The sequence below is a fragment of the Austrofundulus limnaeus genome, unplaced genomic scaffold (genome assembly GCF_001266775.1).
Source record: "Austrofundulus limnaeus strain Quisiro unplaced genomic scaffold, Austrofundulus_limnaeus-1.0 Scaffold1295, whole genome shotgun sequence".
In the NCBI taxonomy this organism is placed as follows: domain Eukaryota; kingdom Metazoa; phylum Chordata; class Actinopteri; order Cyprinodontiformes; family Rivulidae; genus Austrofundulus; species Austrofundulus limnaeus.
Window position 1 is genome coordinate 36498 of NW_013953697.1, and position 2226 is coordinate 38723.

Sequence of the window (2226 nt, forward strand, 5' to 3'; positions counted from 1 at the left end):
TATAAATTCTAATTTTGCATTTGTTTCCTGGTCAAGACAAGTGCCTCTGCTGCGGTGGGGTTTTTCACATCAGGACTTCCAGACACCTCTKCAGCCCGGGGTGGGTTGATGCTTCTGTCTGGGAACATCCACAGGTAGTTTCCCCACCAAGACAAAAATGCTGAGGTCTTTATGAACTTAGGAACATTTTAAAGCTGTGAGGATTAAATTAAAACSTGATCACATCAAATGGTATTTAAAATATGTCCGCTTGGATTCAGATTACTGTAGTCTTTTTTTAGTCCTGATCTTAACTCTACGTGAAACAGTAGAAACCTTTTATTTGTTTAAAATATATATTTAACCACAAAGAGAAGTTAATTCAGTTTGTTTTATGATGCCTCTTGCTGCAGGTCTTTATGTGATGAAAGGAGCTTCTACTGTAAATACGTTAGCAAAACCTATAATGAAAAGTTCCCAGACTGCTTATAGATTTATCTCTGGAGCAAATACATATTTTTACATATCACAACATCGGCAATTTTCTCAGCTTTAATTGAAGCCATATTTATAGAAATCAGATAAGAAATGAGGGTGCTATGAATATTTTTGTGACAGATTGACGCTCATTCCACATTAAAACTCTACTGTTTTGTTGACATGACTCAGTGCAGAGCAGTGGTTCCTGTGCGGTGCACGATAAGTCACGTGAAGTCCAATCCAGTCATACAGATCAATGGTTAGCACTGATGCCTCACAGCAGGAAGGTCCTGGGTTTGATTCCNAGTCCAATCCAGTCATACAGATCAATGGTTAGCACTGATGCCTCACAGCAGGAAGGTCCTGGGTTTGATTCCYGTTCAAACCTGGGCTCTTTCTGTGCAGAGATGTGCTTATTGTGCTCGCATTTATTTTCTCCAACTACTCTGGTCCACCCCCCCACAGCACAAAAATATGCACAATGGGTTGCCTTCAGGCCCAGGCAAGATCTGGTTAAATAACAGTAAAATAAAAATAAATTATCAAAATAGATGCATCAAGACCTGTTTTCATGTTGTCCATGTGATTTAAATTTTTTAAAACAAAACAAACTCTTCTAAAAATCATAATTCTGTTTTGCTCGTCCTTATTTCTTCACAGACATCAAAAGTCTGGTTCTGACTGCAACACAATCTCTTGGCATCTCTGGAAATGAGACCGTTACATTTCTGGCCAAGGTTTCTAACGCGATGGAAATCAAACTAACTTCTGAGATTCTTTCCCATGATACAAAACAACAGCATGAATGATCATGTTAATGTATCATAATATTTTCTAAAGGCGTGTCCTCGAGTGCTCTCTCCTTTCAGACTCTGTTTCTGCAAGAACAAAGTCTGTCATGTGTAATTCATGAGACAGTTCAAATGCCTGTTGGAATCATTTCTGACATGACAGCAAAGAAAAACACCAGGATGAGCTCATTTACTGAGCGTGATAAGTGAGGCAGATCTTTGTGTGTCACTCAGTCAAAGCACAGGAGAAAGATGATGTAATGCAGATTAACGGGGAGTATTTATAGATATATTATTTTCCCTCCGTTCAAACTCTCTGAAACTGTTGCCAGATCACATCAGCAGCCTAATCATGGAGGTGCTGTGTGTTGTTGTGCTCCTGTTGCCTGCTGGTTGTCTTGGTAGAAACCATAAAATTATTGTGTGAGAAGAAGAATGTAATGATGTCACATCAGAGGAACACACTTTGTATGAACATTCAGTGGGATGTGTGTTTGAAAAACCTTCATCGTTTGGACCTGATAGTTGTAAGATTAGCTAGGAGTGGTCATCAACCTCAGTGTGGTTTAAGGTCATAATTAATAAGATTTTTGTAAAGATATCTCAACATTATATTTTTTGTTTTAGTGATGGTTGTTGTGCCTTTCCTCCTCAGCAGCAATGGGAACAGCAGCAGCTGGAGCAGTCTGGGCCTGGAAGGGGAGGCGTGTGAGGAGTGCATGTCGTTCTCCCCCTCTAACAGGTTGGTCCAAAGCTGCTTAGTTCAAGTAAACTTTTAAAATGCAACCCAATAACAGTAGAGACACACAAATCCACATTGTTTTTGATTTTACTGATTCAAATATCAAAATATACAGGCCAAGACCAGTTACAAGCCCTAAGGGGTTTTACTGAAAATAAACAGCAAAATAAATCAAGAACAGCTCCACAGTTATAAGGTCTAAATGCTAACTCTTGGTACCTCTGTAAAGGTAAG

General features: G+C 39.2%; 1 protein-coding gene across 1 annotated transcript in view; it reads left to right on the plus strand.

Annotated features, from left to right (window-relative positions):
• The window catches only part of akap11 (A kinase (PRKA) anchor protein 11), a gene marked incomplete at its 5' end in the record, with an annotated part of 60057 nt that overhangs the window by 35826 nt on the left and 22005 nt on the right, over positions 1–2226 (plus strand). Inside the window, 1 exon segment of the mRNA XM_014031653.1 lies at positions 1906–1992. Within this exon segment, the coding sequence (XP_013887107.1) occupies positions 1906–1992 (87 nt within the window).